Raw genomic sequence first — 20,178 nt, 5'->3', positions numbered from 1 at the left:
TTATGCAATGAAGTTTAAAATTTCCCCTTTCCACTGTTTTTCTATTTTTTAAAATCCTTGGTTTTAAAATACTATTCGTTTCTCTTTATAATTTCCAAATAATTTTTTAAATACTTCGAACTGAAAATTGAAAACGTTTAAACAATCGCGCGTGCGCATGGCGACCAGAGAGCATCTCCACTAGAATCACGTGTTTGGGTCAAACTAAAGGGTTTGACCCGGTGGGAAATAAAAAAATAAAATATTCTAATAGGTGTAAAACAACTTGCTGCGAAAGAATATGAAGAAAAAAAAACGCGCGCTCGCGAACGTGGGGAGTGGGGAGAGGACTCGGAACATTCAGAATGTGAATGTTCCGAGACGCCTCACCGGAGCCAAGAAACAAAAGAAAAATAGTGTAATAGATGTAAAATGACTTGCTCTGAACGAATATGAAGAAAAAAATGTGCTCTCGTGTGTGTGACGTGTGACGATATGAATGTACCGAGCCCTCATCGACATGCGACCAGCGCATATCTCCACTAGATCCACACGATCAAAATTTCATTCAATCAAATTTCAATTTGATTGTAATCTCGCTAGGGGTCACTCATATTTCTAGACAAAAAATAGAAAGAAAAAAAACAGTGGTCAGTTTTGTTACTACGTGCTTACATCAGAAGTCCGCCTCTCCTGACATTAAAATATCAATGCAGTTATATTTAGTTCGAACTCTTGGCAATGTTTGGAAGTGGAGTAAGACAGCTGGGATGATTAGAAGAGACACTGTTGGTTGGGTGTTATATGTAGGCCATTATGTAAGTGGTTCAAGTGACAGAAGAAACTGTCAACGAGTGAATAGTTACTAAGCAGCCAAGTAGTAGAACTTCAGTTTAGAAGACTTACCAGCTCAATGTGGAAGTACTTTGTTCTGAAAAAAAAAAAACTGTAGTATACTGTTCGATATATCTTATATAATATATATGATATATTACATAATATATTATGATGGAGGTCTGGAATAGCACACCCACACAAGTTGGATTTTCTCCGTTTTGACAGGAATTAAAAAAAATTTTTTCACCAACATTTTGGATGTTTCCCCACCGCCACGTGCACACAATGAGAAAAATAACTTTTTTGTGTGTGTGTGTCTGGGGATAGTCATTTTCTTTTTGTGCCTTATAATTTAACTTATTTTTCTTTGTAAAATTACGAGTGTTCGCACCTACCTAACTCACAATCCCACTGGTATAAACGCCTTAATATTGTTATTATTACTGATATATATAATTCATTTGCTAAAACTTGGAGGGAAATTAAAAGTCTGAAAGAAAGTGAAAATCATTTAATTATTGTAATGGTGATGATTACTGTCCTGATGGATTTTCACAGATTTCAACACCCTTTTTTGTTTTTTAACAAAAAGGTTTTCAAGTACATAGGGCAAAAAAAAAAATTGGAAAAAGTCTGATTTAAGGAAGTGGGTGAAGTAAAAAAAAAAAAAACATTTCAAAAAAATTTTTTTCGTAAAAAGCTTTCCCCTATCATTTTTGAAGTGCTTGGTGATAAAAACAAATTTGAAAAGTTCTCTTCAAATCGGAGTAACTCCTACTTATGTGGCGACCTATTCCAGATCTCCACCAAAATATTTGGCGTGACTGTGTAGTTAGAAGTTTGCTTTCCTACCACATGGTTTCAGGTTCAGTCCCACTTAAGCAAATGTCTTCTATAACCTCGTGAGTGGATTTCGTAGATGGAAACTGAAAAAAGCCCATTCTGTGTTTATATATATGTTTGTCCTCCACTTAACAACTGATATTGGTGTGTTTATGTCCCCTGTAACTGAACAGTTCTTCAAAAGAGACCGATAAAATAAATGCCAGGCTTAAAAAAAAAATACTGGGGTCACTTCGTTCAACTAAAATTCTTCAAGGTAGTGCCCCAGCATAGTCACAGTTTAATGACTGAAATGAGTAAAATAGAATATATATATATATATAAGCAAACCTGTATCATCTTATTTACTCTTCAAAATTCAAGATCCACTTACTACTACAAATATTCTAGTCAAGAATCTAAACATTATTAGGCTAATTGGTATACATTACAGATTAGTTTGTGGGGCCTAGACTTTTGAAGATTTTTATTTTGTATTGTTCATGTTTAAGAAGTGTATAGTGCAAGACTGTTTTTCTAAGAGTTGGAATTGTTTTTCATCTTGTTAAAGGAAACCAGTTATTGCTTTTGCATTGAAGATGTTTTTGAAGTTTCAGTTTGTGGTGGCCTTTGATGTCTAGTCGGAGGTATCTAGATTGCATGCACATGATCCCTGTGTGCAAGATGGTAAGAAGGCATGATGGCTGTATCATTTTTGTTGGTGTGTGTAGTTTGTAGTAACAGTAACTTGGACATTAATGTAGAGAAGTATACAGAGTTGGAATGTAGGCTGGATGTGAAAGTTATGGAGCTGAAGTTAGCTGGTTGTCAGTCTTTTGTTATGAGACAAACCACTGTACCTCTGTTTACAGGGACCTCTGTAATGAGAGAGAGAAAAAATATTGGTATTTGATTAGGATGGTAATGAAGCTCTGGCGCACACCAAGGATAATGATAATGTAATGAACATTGTTAGAACCGGTGAGGTTTGTGTGTGGAGTTGGAAGCAAATGTGGTAGCTTTATCTGCAGGATTGTTATTTAGTGATGTTGGTGGAGAGATTCCTCAGCGTTAGAGATTCTCTTTAGAAGTGGGTGAGAGAGCTTGGTAGTGGCAGTGGGTACACTTTTCAGTTTAGAAGAATGTGTTACATTTTCTAAATATTTTAAGCAGTGGTTGTTTACTCACTCGGAGGGTTGTGAGCGGGATATGGCAATTAATACCTTGGACATTGGTATTGGCTACCTGTTTTAACAATCTTTCATAGGTCAGAGATTAAATATACATGCATAGAACTGGCAAAGGTTCAACTGGATAGCTTGAGGTACCACAGGGTTCATTTCACAAGAGGTGTGCAGTAGAAAGATGTGCTGCAGATTAAGCAGTGGCCAGAGAATTTAATGGCTGTGTAAAGACTAGGCTTGGAGGTGAGAAAGTAAAGGGTGTTGGGAAAGTTGTTGTGCATTTGTGAATGGTGTTAGTGGATGAAGATATAAGTGCAGATGGTTCACAATAGCATTTTGGTAATGAAGAGAAATTTTGTACATTTATGTTATTGTGGATGCTACAGTATAGAAGACTGTCGTTAATTTGAGGCATCTGGAGAGTGTTGGTTTTAGTTGATGAACTTGAACAAATAAGGAAGTCATCATCATCATCGTTTAACGTCCGCTGTCCATGCTAGCATGGGTTGGACGATTTGATTGAGGACTGGTGAAACCGGATGGCAACACCAGGCTCCAATTTGATTTGGCAGAGTTTCTATAGCTGGATGCCCTTCCTAACACCAACCACTCAGAGAGTGTAACGGACACGCACACCCGCGGTTGGTATCGCCGCCGAGACGACGGCGCTTTCGATCACGCCTGCGGTTCGCCGGCGGAACTCCGCCGCACGACAGTCTTTCCGCCACCTAAGCATCGGTCTGAATTCGGCTGCTCTGTTCAACCTGGCGCGTACGTGGTGGCAACTGTCGGCCTTTCCGTCCGCCGCGGTCGGGGTGTGAGTCGGACGAAACGACCGTCCGATCGACAGCTGCTTCCCCTACTAGTAAGTTTTTGATTTAAAATGACTGAAAATCTGTTGCTAACACCCAAGTAAAAGTAAGAACAGTAGTTGAAATACAAAATATTGAAAGCAGAAGTGGGTTTGAGATAGAGAAAGAGATATTAGTGTCAAAAACGAGGACAGGATTTATTATGTCATATGAAATAGTGAGTACAGTTAATGTTAGACTCCTCCAGTTGGAATATTTATTTCTTTATTGCCTACAGGGGGCTAGACATAGAGGGGACAAACAAAGACAGATAAAGGGATCAAGTCGATTACATCAACCTCAGTGCATAACTGGTACTTATTTAATCGACCTCGAAAGGATGAAAGTCTAAGTCGACCTCAGTGGAATTTGAATTCAGAACATAACAGTAGACGAAATACCACTAAGCATTTCACCCGGTGTGTTAACGATTCTGCCAGCTCGCCACCCTACTCCAATCTGAATATCAATATAAAAAAAATGAGGATTGTCTTGTGAATTGAGTCCTCTTTCATTCTTAGTTAAAACTATTCCATGTGACTTCCTGTGAGTTAGGCTTAGCTCTTTAGCATTCAGATTACTCTGTCAAATGTAATGCTTATTACATTGTTTTCAATCAATTATGTATTATCTGGTAACTTTGAGATTTCAAAGATGTGATTGCATATTTTTAGAATGACATGGTATGGTAGGTGTGAGAAGCCAGATCTTGCTGGATTGAATTTAAAACAAGTAGAATATTTTGACTGGATATTGCCATATGCTAAAGGGTTAAATACATCGACTTCCTAGATCTTCTCCCCTAAAATTTTTAGGCTTTATGATTAAGAAGCATTAACTTTCAAACGAGTCCTTGAGAAGTTAATTGTTCAATGTAAGTAAATTTAGTACAAAGTACAAATATCTTGTGATCAATGCCTAGTGACCTTTTATCAATAATCATTTGTACAGACAGTTTTTTTTTTTTTTATCTACGACAACAAATAGTTGTTAATTGACTTGTTATCTTAACTCATCATCATCATCATTTATTTTATTTGAATATGGCCATAGCCACTCCCAGATAAGTGAGATTCTATCAACTGATTTTCACTTGGATTTGGGAGAGGAGATAGGTGAACTTGGTTGGGGGTGGTACGTACCATATTCATTATATAACAACATGCCTTCGTTACTAGACTAAACACATAACTAATTGTTTTTATCCATTCAACTAATTACTTCCCTCACATTCTTCAATGTTTATATTTAATGTTTTCTTCCTTATCTATTGTATGATATGAATGGCAATTGTAATTAATTATTCAAACAGTAAGTTTTTTGACTGTTGGCTGCTCTTAACGTAAAACAATCATACATTAGAATGGATTAGGTAGCTTTATTGAAATATTAAAGTTCAATAGCTCAATTGTTTTTTTACTATCGATTTATCCTCTCTGTGTGTTAATTTTGTTGTTGCTAAACCATTTTTTCCAGTCCTTAGAGCCAACCATTGAACTGAGAATACCACATAATACAATTAACTGTAACGTTAATAATCATACAGTAATTAGACTTTAATCCGCCTCTCGCTATTTAGTGTTGACTCTTGATTTTTAGTTTCATAATCAATGAAATAATCATCATCACTGTTTTAGTGTACACTTTGCCATGTTTCCATGAGACGGATTTTCTGTGGCTAGATACACTTCCTCTTGCAAACCCTTACTTGTTTCCATACAAGGTAATATTTCCCTTTAGCCAGGCATGTTTTCACAAAATGCTGGAAATGAATGTCATTGATTTAGAACATTATACAATATCAAGACAAGGAGACCCAAACATACACATATAGGTTGTACTTCTTTCAGTTTCCATCTACTAGATCCACAGACTTTTTGGTCATCCTGATGCTATAGGTAGAAGACACTTACCCAGGGTCCCATCAAAAACAGTATTACTTTGTAATACTCATCATATCTGTACAGTAATTAAAAAAAATTAACAATAAATTCTTATGTAGACACTTGCAATGTTTTGTAAATAAATAGTGATCTTCAATTTAACACTATTTTTACAAGAGCATTAATTTGGATGGTGGGCAACAGAATTAGTAGTGTGATGTATGATTAAAATGCTTTGCAGTATGTAGTTACATGTCTTTATGTTCAAATCATACCTGGATCAACTTCAACTTTCACATTACATTTGAGTATTGATCTTGGTTAAATCAACCAAACCCTTTTCTTTAAAATGTGAAGCAGAAATAGCTTATTGGCTAGATTTGCAAAGTGGTATTTCAGTCTCTTATTACTTTGTCTGAGGTCAAACTTTCCATAGTCTTACAGTTCTATATTTAAGAGATGAAGAATTATGTACATTATTTGCATTTGACAGATATTTGTCCTCATCTTGTTTGTTGCTATCACGTTTCAGCTGATATACCCTCCAGCCTTCATTAGGTGTCTTGGGGAAATTTTGAACTTGGAATCTTGGGGTTGTGCTCTTAACCACTATGCCATATGCCCGTGGGCAATTATGGAGTGAATTTCAGGGCTTATAAATCTAATATTTTCCTATCCTTCCTTAATACCGATTCCCATATGCTACTCATATCTGCACTCAGTCTACTTAGGAGGGTTGTTGTGTCCTAACATGTGCTGCTGCTTTTAGTTTTCGTATTTTCCAGCGGTGTTCTCTATTATTTTAACTTCATCCCACAGGAGGAGGTGGTCTCCATTTTTCCATACATGATCAGCTATACCCGATTTATCAATGTCTCCTGGTGTCACAGCTTTGCGATGTTCGTCTACCCTTATTTTGAGTGGGTGGCATTGTTTCGCCTTTGTATAACCTACCACAGCTGCATAGGATGGAGTACACGCAGTCTTTGGTCATACTCTCTTCTATTGGTGGTTTTACTTGGAGGAGATATTTGTGAAGTGTTGTATCACTCTTGAATACTGTCCTGATGTCATAGGGGCCGCATATCTTTTGTATCTTTTTGGAGAGGCCTTTCACTTAGGGTAGACAGACTGTGGACAGTTTATTGGTTTCATACTCTCCTTTCTTCATAACTGGAGTGGATAGTATGTTTTTTGGGTAGTTGTTACTTACTAGATTGTTATGTAGCTTGATCATTTCTTCCATAGTCTTGTTGTCTCATTGTGATCACTCTGTCTATAGTTTTCTTCCACTTGTCTTATTGGATAGTAATACACATTTCACACCATATACCAAAAGTATGTGTATTCTTACGTAAGTTATCTTATGTTATTCAGGTTGTATTTGAAGTACAAAACAGATCTTCATTACACATGTTAATTTCTCAGAGAAAGATTTCGTTCATTAACAACATAAGCATTTGTTTTCTTAAACATTTTCAATTCCTTCTGTACTGATCAACTGGAGAAATTTGCTTTGTATGGAATGAAATGATACACCTAATTATTAATCACTTGTTTACAAATATCTGATTAGAAAAGTTAAAAAACAGTTATAGATTAAAATTTGGATGACATTATTAATAGCAGTTAAAAGATCAGGTAAGAATGCCGTAGAATTGTTAACAAACATAGGAGATAAAATAGGGTTAAAGTAGATACTAGTGGTCAGATGAAAAGTAGTTAAAGATTTTTGATAAAGTATAAATATTTATTAGCAATAAATATTTCCAATATTTGCTTTAATAAATCTAGTTGGATAAAATTAAAATTTCATGGTTTATGCCAGGGGTTCTCAACCATTTTTTAAATCTGTGGACCCCTTTGATTGCTATTTTATTTCTGGTGGACACATCAAATGCAAAATGTTTTCAAGGGCCCTTGAAAAACTATTGTGGATCCCCAATTTACTATTTTGTTGCATGGACCCCCAAAAATCTTATATGGATCCTGGTTGAGAACCACTGGCTTACACCATCAAGTATTTCAGCACCCACTTTATTCTATTTAGTTTAGTTCACTATTGCCCTGTATCTTTTTTCACAAGTATTGGCATGATAAAGATGTTAAGGAAAATTGATAAACCATTAGTTTTGTAATATTCTACTAATATCTGTTTTGTCCTTATTCAACATTGGCTGTATGTTATATTATCTAGGATGCCCTCAACATTTTAATTATCGAATCTCATTTAATCATGTATTGATTCAGTACTTTGTCATTTGTTGATTTTTACTGTGTTAAAGAGTTTTAGTGCTTTCTCTAATGGTTTTATCGTATGATCTAATGACATTTAGTAAATAATGACGATGGTAATAATCTTATAATTTACATTGTATAATCAAGTTCAATTAAGATGAAAGTTACTGCCCTTACTTTTAAAACTGCCAAATTATTTCATGAACCACATGTATACATCTCTCTCTCTCTCTCTCTCTCTCCATCTTTGCAGTTTTCTATATAAAGATGAGTGAAATGGTTTCATATTGTTGAAGCAAATATTTTACAGCTTAATGCTCTTATTGTTGGCTAACTTGTCATTTGTGGGAGTAGCATATTTGAGGTAAACTCTAGAATTTGAATAAGCTGATGATGGTTTGTGTTGAGACCATTTAGTCATGAGAAGAATCCTTAGAAGGATTTACTAAGTTCAGTTGCTACGAAGATTGAAAAATCTAACATGAAAGGCTCTTGTTTGAGAGGAAGATAAAGTAGTGGTGTCATTTTGATGAAAGAAACATTTCTCTGCTCTCTCTCCTTCAGTCACATGAAAGGACCTTTATAGCAATGAAACTTATTGAATTGGTATGGACTAAGCATTGTGTGTTAGATTAGAGGGTTGCTGTACAGTCAGCGTAGCTATGTCATTGATACAACTGATATATAATATTTGAAACATTTTGATTCAGCTCCCTGTGACTTAGAAGTTTCATGCACCTCTAAATGGGAGCTTGCTTCTTTCAGGCTTGACAACTGATGCTGGTGGGTTTACGTCCCTGTAACTTAGCGGTTCGGCAAAAGAGACCGATAGAATAAGTACTAGGCTTACAAAGAATAAGTTCTAGGGTCGATTTGCTCGACTAAATGCGGTGCTCCAGCATGGCTGCAGTCAAATGACTGAAACAAGTAAAAGAGTAAAGAGAGGGATTGGTCAGTGCCTAAAACATTGAGCAAAGACTATAAGTAGTGATCCTGATACACGCCACAAAGAAATGATCAGGCTAAGAAATAATCTACTGTGCAACAACTATTCAGAAAATATACTATCCACTCCTGTTAGGAAGAGGAGAGAGAGGATGAAGCCCATAAACTGAGCACAGTCTGTCTACCCTATGTCAAAGGCTTCATACAAAAGATATGCGGTCCATATGACATCAGGACAGTATTCAGAAGTAATACAACACTTTTCAAATATCTTCTCTGAGTAAAACTACACATGGAAGAGAATATTACCAAAAACTGCATGTACTTTATCCCATGCAGTTGTTGTAGGTTATACAAAGGTGAAACATTCCACCCACTTAAAGTGAGGGTAGAGGAACATCGTAAAACTGTGACATGAGGGGATGTTGAAAAATCAGGTATAGCCGATCATGTATGGGAAAACGGAGACCACCTCCCACTGTAGTATGAAGTTAAAATAATGGACAGAGAACATCACTGGAAAATACAAAAATTAAAAGATGCTGCACATATGCTAGGACACAATAACCTCCTTAGCAGACTTAGTGCTGATATGAAAGTAATATGGGAACCAGTGTTAAGAAAAGATAAAATACTAGGTTTATAAGCCCTAAAATTCACTCTATAATTGCCCACATGCATATAGCATAGTGGATAAGAGTGCGGGCTACTAACCCTCGGATTCTAAGTTCAATCCCAGGCAAGGACTTGAAAAATAATATCAAAAAAAAAAATAACATCAGTAACATATCTTAGGAATGAAAGCAGTTGTTTTCTGACCCCCTAGTTGCATTTAATGACATATGTAATTCTCCTTTTGGTGAGACATTGCAAACTGCTGTTCATATTAATTTTATATATATACATATACACACACTTCCAAAAAAAAAAATAATATAAGGTAAAATTCAATAAAACTATGATTCTCACATTTAATGTACTCAGCATTAAATGAATTTTATTTTATGTTATGAAATTCCAGTTAGATGCACAAAATCACGAACATTATTTGGTTTGAAGATATGCAAATTTCATTCAGTTTATTATATTTAAATTTGATAAATTCATTAATTATTTTAAAGTTTATAACAATTTATATTGACTTGGCATATTTTTATTTCTAGGATGCCAATTCCTGCTGGAGATGCAGTTAAGGGTAAAAGCATTTTTGTCAAGCGCTGTGCTCAGTGCCATACAGTAGATTGTGGTGGAAAGCACAAAACTGGACCAAATTTGTCTTGTCTGATAGGACGTAAAACTGGCCAGGCACCTGGCTTTGCTTACACCGATGCCAATAAAAACAAAGGTAAGTGTTACTGGAGAATTCTTGGCTCTTTACTAAGTGTTCTGACAGTTCTGTGAATATATAATATATATGTGTGTGTTGTTTATTGTATGTTTTAGCAAAATTGGCCTCTATTTGTAAGTCATGCGTTAAAATTTCACCTATCTGATTCAGTCCTATGAAATGGTGTACCATATCTCAACAAATGAAATGAGAACTTATTAGTACTTCCTTAGTACGCAAAATGTCATACAACGTCAGGAAGCATGACGAATAAAATTGGAAAATAGGATGGGCAATGGGAAATTACATAAGTGGCATTAAGCTTGCCATATGGAAAAAAAAAATATGAAATTTGAATGGAAATTTAGTAATTGTTATAAACTCTGAAAGGAAGGGGACATAATTGCTAGAAATGAATTAGTGACAGACCAACTATTGCTTTTTCACTGAAACCAGTAGACATATTACTCACTTTGTATGAAAAGTCTTGAACTAAATAGTACTTTGAGGTTTGTTGACATTTTCTATCAACAAAAAAAATAAGAAAAAAATCATCCTCTAGTTCTCTGTTTTCAGAGACATGGTATAAGGAAACCTGTGAGGGTTAATGACAGAAAGAGAATCTAACTGTAAATATTATGTGTACTCATTCAAACTTGTGCTGGCATGGAAAAAATGAATGCTAAATAAGCAAATATTGATATATGCAATTTTAATGTCCATTTTTACCTTGCCTGCACTTCCAAGCAAACCTGCTCTGCACAGCAAGTTGCTAGTCATCTCTGCCAATTTATTCACTCTTTTTAACATTTCATAATATTCTTTTTCTTTCTATTAGAAATATTCTGTTTAAGAATCTTAGTAAATGGTGTGTAACAAAATTATTGACTTTCTTTTTATCTGTATTTTCTAGGTATTACTTGGACAAGGGAGACTCTTTTTATTTATCTGAAGAATCCCAAGGAATACATTCCTGGCACAAAGATGATATTTGCAGGTATTAAGAGAGAAAAAGAACGAGCTGATGTTATTGCCTATCTGGAGGAATGCTGTAAATCATAATGACAATTGACTTAGTGATCTCAAAATAATAGGATTAGATAATAAAATAGGCAAAAATATAATTTGATTTTGTTTGGTTTGTATGTCTCATAAAATATTGTAAAAATTACATTCTAAGAACATTGCAGGAAAATATCACAGACTATATTCAACCTTTTCTTTTTAAAACCATTGGAAAAAAAAAAAAAGATCTCGGAGTAACTGCATATATCAGTATTGTGAATAACAGTATATGTCATTTATAGTTGATCCCTCTATCTAGAATCAACAGAAGCCAACTTTGAAAATTCGATTTACAAGATTAAATTAAGCCTGAGTATAAATTAACCCAGCTCTCACTCAAGACCCTACTTTGTGATCATTTGATTATAAATGATACCCATTGTTGTTTAATCCCAGATCATCCCTGAACAAACAGATCTGTTATGGAAAGCATCCCAGCCATGGTCATTGTCTTTGTAGGGGCATAAAAACTTCTTTATTTACTCAAAATTCTATCAGTTAATTATCTCTCAAATGTATCAGAAAAATATTTCTAAATGCATAACAAATAACTGTTTTATCCTTGTGTGTATTTTTCCTCTACAGCTATCCATTATAATTTCATATTCCAGATGTGGAAGCAAAACTTGGAATCAAAGGGCCTTAACCCTTTAGCACTCTAACTGGCCAATCTGAGAAAGTGGTGTTTGTATGTAGAAGATACACAAGAACCATAAAGACTACAAATGCTCAGGAAATGGATTTAACTCAAATGTCCCTAAGGCTCTTTAGAGATAGTGGATAATTTCTGCTACCTAGGGGGCCTAATTAGCAGTGGGGGAGGATGTACTGAAACTATAATTGCTAGATTAAGGATAAGATGGAGAAAATTTAGTGTTTTTTACTTTTGTTGGCAACCAATGGTCTCTCTCTCCAGGTGAAAGAAAGATTGTATGAAGTGCAATGCTACATGTTAGTGAGACATGAGCCCTGAATGCAGAGGACATGTGAATACTAGAGCGGACTGAAGCTAATATGCACTGCTGGATGTTCATTGTCAGTGTATATGTACAACAGACTATTAGTGTATTGAGAGATAAGTTAGGCACGAGAAGAATTACATGCAATTTGCAAGAGAGAAGACTGCACTGGTTTGTTCATGTGATATGTATGAATAAAGAAGTACTAATCACTTAAAGTAGATGGAATGCATGGAAGAAGGAGAGCCAAAACATAAGACAAAGTACTGAAGGCCAGTCTCAAGACACTGAGCCTTACAAACAAGATGACAAAAGGGCGGAAATATCTGGTGCCTTGCTGTACTCAAGAAGACCTGTTCACCACAGCAGAATTGATATCCCAAACCACCTTATGCTTGTCTGTGAGGGGCTCTGTCCCATGCACACCTGTATTTTATCTGCCCCATACCCACCTGCATTCTCTCTGTCCTGTTAAATATTTCCCCTAACACCTATCACTTCTTTATCACCTGAGAGCAGAATAGGTGTATACTACATTCCACTGCTTCCTCAGTTACCTCCTCCTTCTCCTCCCTGAACCACTTTCATTTCCCATTATCTTCCCTGCCTACTGTCTCTATCAGTCACCTTTCTGTGCCTTCTCGCCTTTATGCTGTTCTCCATCATTAACACCTTATTTGCTATCACCCTCAGTGTCCTCACATACCTACCACAACCCCTGTCCTTGAGCCTCTCCTATATTTCATGCCATCATTTGCCTCAGGCACCTCTATCCTGCCTACCCAACTTGTCTAAACTTCTGTATCACCATGCTTATTCTCATTATCCCCAATGTTCTTCGAGGGCATGTTCCAACACATCTTTGTCACCATCTCTTCCTTTCTTTTTCAACTGAAGTATTCATGTATCTACTCAACAACATGACACCTACTCCTGTCCCTCTATATCTTTTAATCTCCCATCAGCTGGTGCACTGTCACATCTCCACCTCTCAGCTGAGGTGGTTTTTGTCCTGCAAGTTACTTGGTGGCCTGGTCAGTGCTGGTGCCATGTAAAAAGCACCTGGTCACTCTAAAATGGGTGTCATTAGGAAGAGCATCCAACCATAGAAAACCTGTCAAAACAGACATTGGTGACTGATGCTGCTCTTGGCCTTACCAACTTCTGTCAAACTATCCAACCCATGCCAGCATGGAAAACAGATGTCAAATGATGATGATATAAAAAGATTTCCTACCTACTCTGATATATTTACAGATTGCTGTAAGGCTAACTAATTTGTTCAATAGTTCTGAGTTTATATTAGCCGTGTAATTGCTTTACTACGCTTAAAAGTATTTCTTTTCCTTGCTGAATTTACAGGTTGTTTTATAAGGATATTTAAAAGTATTACGACAGAAAGGTAAAAATACTTTAAAATATATTAAGTTCCACATGAAACTGGTGTAATCAGAAAACATTAAACCATAGCCACTGTGATGGAAACTGGTGTCAGGAGATTTCAGGTTAAAAAGTTTGATATAGTATGATTAAGTGTTGAATTGGTTGTATTGCAGAGATGATGATAACAAAAAGTCAAGAACCATTTCAAGTTCTTGTCAATATCATTGACATTCACTCTTGAAATCAGATTGTTACCATTAAGTTTAAAGGTTCCAGTTCAAGTATTTTAATATAACTTACCTTTATCCAACTGCAATTTAAAATTAAGCATTCTACATATAGATTATGGGTTACCATAACTGAAAGTTCTTTTAATATTTTCTTCAGATTGTTAAATGAACTGTTCAGTAAAGAATGGGCTTTTTTCATAAGCTTACATTTCATTGTTGCTGTTGTAAAAATGTGTGAGATCAACTGTGCTTTTCATTCATCCAGGATTGATCAAATAAAATAACCAGCCATGTTCTGCAGCATTAGAGGTATTTCCTGGTTAATAGTTTAGGCAGTCAAAAAACCTCACTAGTGATGGCACCCCACCCCACTTAAAAACACCCAATACACTCTGTAAAGTGGTTGATATTAGGGAGAGCATCCTGTGATAGTAATCATACTAAAAGATGAGGCACTGGAGCAGCACATGGTCCTTGAGTCCATTGGATTTTGTTGAACTGTCCAACCCATGTTAGCGGGAGAGCAAACATGATAATGATTAAAGACCTCTAGTGTGTTGGTATTTAAAGGATCCAAACAATATTTTTGAGATCAATAAAAGAAATGCACACAGTCCAGTCAAAAAGACAGAACCATAAGATATGTTTTATCCCTCACACCATACACAAACATGTATGCTTACGCACATTCTGTCTAACACATACAATCAACTATATCACCTCTCTCTCTCTCTCCTGCTTCTTCTCACTCATTTCTATGGAACTACATAAATATAGAACCAAAAAAAAAACTAGAAACATCAATGACAGGCCTGGAGCAGAGAGGAGGGTATAGCAATGAAGAGTTTGTAAATGGCTTCAAAGGACTTCCAGCAATATAACTGATTGTTTACATAACCAAATGATTAATAAAGAAGTGAAATAGAACCATTGCATATTTTATTATCAGCATAATAATCCTTGTGATGTTTATATGACAACAGAACGTAGCAGTCCTATAGAGGACGATGTTACTGTTGTTTTAACCCACAGTTTGTGTCTGTATAGCATTTAAAAGGGAGGTCATCACTCCCATTTTTAGCCTTGCATGATACAGACCTAGGTTTCTGGATGTTTTCCATCCTCAGTATGAGACAACCACAAGCTAGTGACGAAAGCTCTCTCCACTTGCAAATACTATACTTTAGGTGACACACAGTCGCTGATTTTATTTTGAGAAAAACAACTTGTTTTAAATCTCTGAGCAAGAGTAGCAGTGCCGAATAGTATTATATGCCAACAGAATGTGGCAGTAGTATAAAGGACGATGTTACTGTTGTTTTAGACCCAAGAAAACATCTTTTCTAGCTGGCTATCAACATAGTTTGTATCTATAGCATTTGTATCATCCCTGTCTCTAGCCTTACATGCTTACATGATACTCACAGACCTAGGTTTCTGGACTTAATACATCCGCAGTGTGAAACAACCACAAGTTTGTGACAACAACAACAACAAAAAAAAGAAAAGTAATACACTACTACTGGAATCAATGCTGAAAATTATGTCAGCAATTACTCTGGTAGAATGGGATTATCTACTTAGCTGGCACCTTGAATCAAACTTTAGAATGGAATATAAAAAGAAAATATAGAAGCGGGAAATTGTGGCAAGAGTCATGTTTTACCCTGTGAGAAGAGACTTGACACAAACCACTATAAATAGTAGCAGTCTGAGAGACAGACTAGGTGTTTATTGTAGGAAGTCGTAAGGTGTTGTTTTGGTAATTTGTTGGTTCGTGGAGAGTTTATGGATTGTTATGTTGTTACCTTGCTTCATTATGTGTTTTATTATTACATGGTTATAGTGTAAAAAGTTTCATCATAATTGGCAATACAACAAAAATAAAGAATTATTAATAGGAAATAAACACTTTTAGCATCTCTATCTCTCTCCCACCATGCAGGCAATGAAGGAAGTTCTGTGTAGTAGCTCAGCTATAGAAATAACAGTTAAATTTCTTTCAAATCACATCACGATTTCAAAGGAAGGACCTCTGGATCGTCATAGAATGTCTGAAAGAAAAAGATAGAAAAACCAAATGGTCTGGAATACTTTTGTTCAAAGCTCAGCAGCCACTCTCTTGCTATCCTAACCAAAATTGAAAACTTAAGTCTTAGAATACACGAATGTACTCATGATATTTGAAGATATGATACTGAACTATGTGTTGGCCATTGTTTTGTTCTCCTTCTGTTAGCAAGGACTTCTCCCATTTCACCCTCTGCTGAAAAAATTCCTAGTTCAATGCTCATTGTATCTTCTTTCAACTAGGGTGTTTGACTGCCATTTCTAACGGTGTTTCAAGTACGACTGAAACCTGTATCGCTGTTTAGTTGTTGATCAGTCTTGAATCAACAGAATTGTTGATTAATAGTCGAAATGCTTTTAATCCCAACGTCTTGAGTGCAGGGAGCCCAGGCCACGTTACCCAGTATATCCCTTTTAAGACTGTTGGATATCATTTGAGGGAGATTTGGCTGTTTCTTCAAACAAACAACAATTATATAGAGGCTTGCATGTTTTATGAAATTTATTTCTCAGGTGGAACAGAGTTATGCACCTTGAATAACTACTAGCCAATTCATTCTATCAGATTTCATTTCAGTCCATAGATTTCTATTTCAAAACTTAAATTAAAATGTATAAACCAGACACAAAATAGGATATATATATATATATGGAGAGAGAGTGAGATCAAATTGCCTGACAATGTGTGAGATAAAATCGTGATGTCATAGGAGAGAAATGTGTCTGCATGGATGATGATTCACCATAATCAGCTGCTACAATGGTAAATGTGATGCCTTAGATAGAAATAATTACAGAGGTATTAAATTGGACCCATCTTTAGACGATAATAAGAAATGGAATGCCATGAAGAACAAGCTGGTTGAAGGAAACACCGTTAGAAATGGCAGTCAAACACCCTAGTTGAAAGAAGATACAATGAGCATTGAACTAGGAATTTTTTCAGCAGAGGGTGAAATGGGAGAAGTCCTTGCTAACAGAAGGAGAACAAAACAATGGCCAACACATGGATAATCCGGGTGGGGTTGAGAGAGAGAAACTCGTACCTGGTTTGTAGGAAGAATTGTTATCTGTGCAAATTCTAGATAACATTGACTGTTAAATATACTTCTTGCATGTAAAAAGAAGAAAATTCTCCTGGAAAGCTGTGTCTTAGAAGGACAAGGTCGTAATTTCAGTTACAAAATGATGTGCAGTTCCCACCTGAAAATGGCACCAAAATTTTGGTAGAGAAGACAATATGGTGATGAGAGAGACATCAGTGGTATGTTCTTACACAATGAATGGCGGTTTAGCCATGTAGACAAAGTTGGAAAGGATAAAAAGGAAAGCATGTATTCACAGATAAAAAATTCATCCGAGGAAGGTCACCATTTTGAAAGGAATTGTAGTCTAGAATGTTGTGGTGTGTGTGCTGCATCGGGGTCACCATTTTAGATGGTCATAGTCTCACGTTGTGAAACCATCTAATGATGACTCTGTTCAGAAGGCTGTAATATGTCATTTGATGAAGGAACATGGTACAATGAATTCAAAAAACAAAGCTGTAACTTTAAACACCTTTATTCAAGGTCTCAAATATACACAAGTTGAATAATAATGGAAAGAGTTTGATGAACATGGCCTTCATTTGTTAACTCTTCAGTGCATTATCTCATGTCTGTTTGGTGTCTGCTAGCTGCCGCATGTGTATGAAAGGTAGCTTGGTCATGTCTTTATGCTCCAGCATCTCAACGCAAAGGAGGAAGGGGTAAGTGTCCGAACCATAGTGTTGCATGTTCCCTCTAGTGAACAGCTATTTTGGCAGTCACCCTCAAGGGAGATAACTGCACCTACAGCTTTTTATTTTGGTCTTCCACAGAGATCAGCTGATTCAATGGAATTAACATTGAAATCTGCCAATTCATCTCACTGAAAATCTCTGAAAGACTTACTAGAGATACAATATTTAAGCAGTAACCAAGGGATACAACTATCAACATCTTAGGGCTGATGTTCAAATATAAATCTGTAGAATTTAACCAACGATATGCTGATTAACATCATATGTGTAACTTCTATTCTGCTGTCTGAATCACAGACCTGTGAAGGCAGTACTAATGCCCAGGAAAGCTGAATGTTGCAGTATTTTGACTGAAGACAAAACAATCTTAAGCTGCTGGACTGAACATTTCAACAACTCCTTGAACAGACTATCAGCAGCCTCTGATAAATGCTGTGTTGATCTTCCCACATTCCTCAAGTAGTTGTGAGTGTCAGCACCTCTGAATCAAAGAAACTGGACACTGTCATCTGGCAGAAGTGTGACAACAAGGTTCCTGATTCTGAATCTATCCCTGCTGAAATGTACAAACAAAGAAGATTAGCCTTGAAAGCTCATCTCTGTCAACTGATCATAATATAAACCTCAGCAACAACTATGCAAACACCAGTAACTCTCACAAGCTCGAACTATTATGTCATAATAACATTGGGTGCAATTGTTTAGACAAAATATCATATCCACTTTCTAGTCGATGTCTAGCAGTAAATGTGGTTTACAAATGTGATGTTGTAACAGAGACCAATACTTACACTTATGTCGGCTGCTCCATAAATCTCAAGGCGTGCTTACATAACCACTATTCTTCTTTAAATCAAGACATAAGGCTGGCAGGGTCTCTCTAGCCATGAAGATTTGGAAGCTCAAGTACAACAATGTTAAATTCGATTTGAGTTGGAACATCATTGGAGTTGCTAAACCATACTTAAACAGCAAATAAGGATGCAGGCTTTGCTGCATGGAGCTGTTTGAAATTTTTGCAGAGATCAAATGGTGAAATTCTACTAAATAATAGACTAGACCTTCGTCTTTCATGTATACATAAGCCTACCTACATGTTTAAATATTTTAAGGACATTAAACAACCTCTATAATAGCTCCTAACCTAAGGCCAATCTAATTTACTCCCTCTATTGTTGACCCAATAGTTGATCAATCTACCTATTTGTTTCTATATTGTAGGAACTAACCATTCTATTTGTAGGGTACTCAGTATTATGTAATAGTGGTAGCAAAGATATCTCACCTAGAAACAGCAACCTGCACACCCTAGCCAGTTCTTTTCCAATTTTACTAGGTAAGTAATCCTTGCACCAAGATACAGTTATTTGTTCTGCGCTTGTTAAATAATAGATAGAACATACTATCCAAACCTCTTACGAGTGAGTACTCCACTATTACTAACACTACAATTCCATAAAAGTATGATCTTATTATTCAGTTGCCTTCGTACCCTTACCCAACTTTCAACCAATATCCACAGAATACCCCTAAATTCTATGTACTTCTGCCCCCACCTCCCTTTGGCCTTTAGCCATAGCCAGCGAATCCTAAACCTTGACCCTATGCCTGATTGGTTTGTATGCTTTAATTTTTCTTCACCCTTGTGGTATTAAGTTGAAGCTGTGGTGAAGGCAGAAGTGGGAGAGTGGGTAGGCCTTGTCATGAGTCCCTGAGGACAGAAGTGCTGAAGAGAGCATGTGCAGCAGAGACAGGAAGAGGGCAGAGTGCAGCCAGACAGCATGAAGTCAAGATGTGTGTGTACAATCAACAGAAGGAAATGACTACTTGGGTGGTGAGAGAATGTTCACTCCAAATCGACTGGTAAGAAAGCCTCAATTCTCCTTTTTCCTAATTTCCCCTTCATACCACAAGCTATTTTGGCTCATTGCATAGCATCCAAAAAAAAACCCAATCTAATGTCCATGGTAAAATATGGCATTGAAAATTAGACTTGGCAACATCATGTTGAGACCATTCTCCGGCCAAGGCGATGTGGTGTCCTGGATAAAGGAGGTGAAGCTAGTAGCAAAATAGCAGAGGATACAAGACATAGCCAGCCTCCTACCGTTGTATTTAGAAGGTAGTGTGCTGAGCTTGTATCTAGAGATGTCAGAAGATGATCAGCAAAAGATTAAAAAGATCGAGGAACAGCTGAAAGTTGCTTGCATGGAGGGAGCCTTTAAGGTGTATAGTAAGCTCAGAAGCATGAGGTAGACCAGAAAACAGGTCGATGACTATGTGAGTGAGATTAGGAGATTGGTGGCTTTAGCAGGGATTTCCTGCAAGGCAATAAAGAGTGTTGTGAGGTTGGCCTTTGTGACTGAATTTCCTGATCACATCTCAATAAGTTTGTAGCAGCTGCTGGGTATCCACACCATGCCCTGTGAGCGAGTTGATAGATCAAACTTGTGTCATGACTCAGAACAACACACACAAGACTTTGGTCAGCCTGAGGCTAGAGTAGAAGACACTTGCCAAAGGTGCCATGCAGTGGGACTGAACCCAGAACCACATGGTTGGGAAGTAAGCTTCCTACCACACAGCCACTTCTACACCTTATATATATATATATATATATAT

The 20,178-nt window shown here is 36.5% G+C and overlaps 1 protein-coding gene across 1 annotated transcript in view; it reads left to right on the top strand.

The window, feature by feature from the left end:
* Positions 1-11,190, top strand: part of LOC106871039 (cytochrome c) — a 15,016-nt gene extending 3,826 nt beyond the window's left edge. Inside the window, exons 2-3 of the mRNA XM_014917301.2 lie at positions 9,903-10,084; positions 10,980-11,190. Of these exons, the coding sequence (XP_014772787.1) occupies positions 9,904-10,084; positions 10,980-11,128 (330 nt within the window). The 5' untranslated portion in view covers position 9,903 and the 3' untranslated portion in view covers positions 11,129-11,190. The remainder of the gene's footprint in view (positions 1-9,902; positions 10,085-10,979) is intronic.
* Positions 11,191-20,178: the final 8,988 nt, after the last annotated feature.

This window comes from Octopus bimaculoides, chromosome 9 (assembly GCF_001194135.2).
Source record: "Octopus bimaculoides isolate UCB-OBI-ISO-001 chromosome 9, ASM119413v2, whole genome shotgun sequence".
In the NCBI taxonomy this organism is placed as follows: domain Eukaryota; kingdom Metazoa; phylum Mollusca; class Cephalopoda; order Octopoda; family Octopodidae; genus Octopus; species Octopus bimaculoides.
This window is presented reverse-complemented; position numbering and strand designations above follow the sequence as displayed.